Genomic DNA, 554 nt, shown 5'->3' with positions numbered 1-554 from the left:
ATATAGTAGTTAATGATGCCTTGAAGTCATATTGGAGTGATATTTATGAGATGAGAGCATTGCAGTGTTGTAATTATTTAGGGGCGTATAACAATTTTAAAAATCCTGATGAAAGATAATTGGTATTGATCATAACAGAGACATTCCTTTAAAAAAATCCGCCTTGCTGAAAGTCATTGTGTAATTTGCATGCTGGGATGATGTAGTTGCTCATCTCTGTGTTATGATTATCACTGTAAACTGTATGCTCTTTCCTGGATCTCTCTTCCTCTCTCCAGCGGCGTGAAGAGCAGAAACTCTCTGACAGTGGATCAGATGACAGAATTCATCAACAACAAGCAGCGGGACCCGCGTCTGAACGAGATCCTGTACCCGCCGCTCAAGCCCGAACAAACCCAGCTGCTCATGGAGAAGTTTGAGCCCAACCCAGCCATGATTCAGAGAGGTCTGTCCCAGACAAACGCCTGAAATTAATCAAAACAGGCTTTCTTCATTCGCAATCGCTCTCAAGCACGTATGCTGTCATGTTCTTCCATTGAGCACAACAGATGCTC

The 554-nt window shown here is 43.0% G+C and overlaps 1 protein-coding gene across 1 annotated transcript in view; it reads left to right on the top strand.

Annotated features, from left to right (window-relative positions):
* Positions 1–554, top strand: part of LOC107678738 (1-phosphatidylinositol 4,5-bisphosphate phosphodiesterase beta-1-like) — a 72,401-nt gene that overhangs the window by 35,148 nt on the left and 36,699 nt on the right. The window contains exon 9 of the mRNA XM_016474115.1: positions 279–445. Coding sequence (XP_016329601.1) covers positions 279–445 — 167 coding nt within the window. The remainder of the gene's footprint in view (positions 1–278; positions 446–554) is intronic.

This window comes from Sinocyclocheilus anshuiensis, unplaced genomic scaffold (genome assembly GCF_001515605.1).
Source record: "Sinocyclocheilus anshuiensis isolate Anshui unplaced genomic scaffold, SAMN03320099.WGS_v1.1 scaffold208, whole genome shotgun sequence".
In the NCBI taxonomy this organism is placed as follows: domain Eukaryota; kingdom Metazoa; phylum Chordata; class Actinopteri; order Cypriniformes; family Cyprinidae; genus Sinocyclocheilus; species Sinocyclocheilus anshuiensis.
The sequence above is the reverse complement of the archived record's forward strand: the minus strand, read 5'-3'. Positions and strand labels throughout refer to the sequence as shown.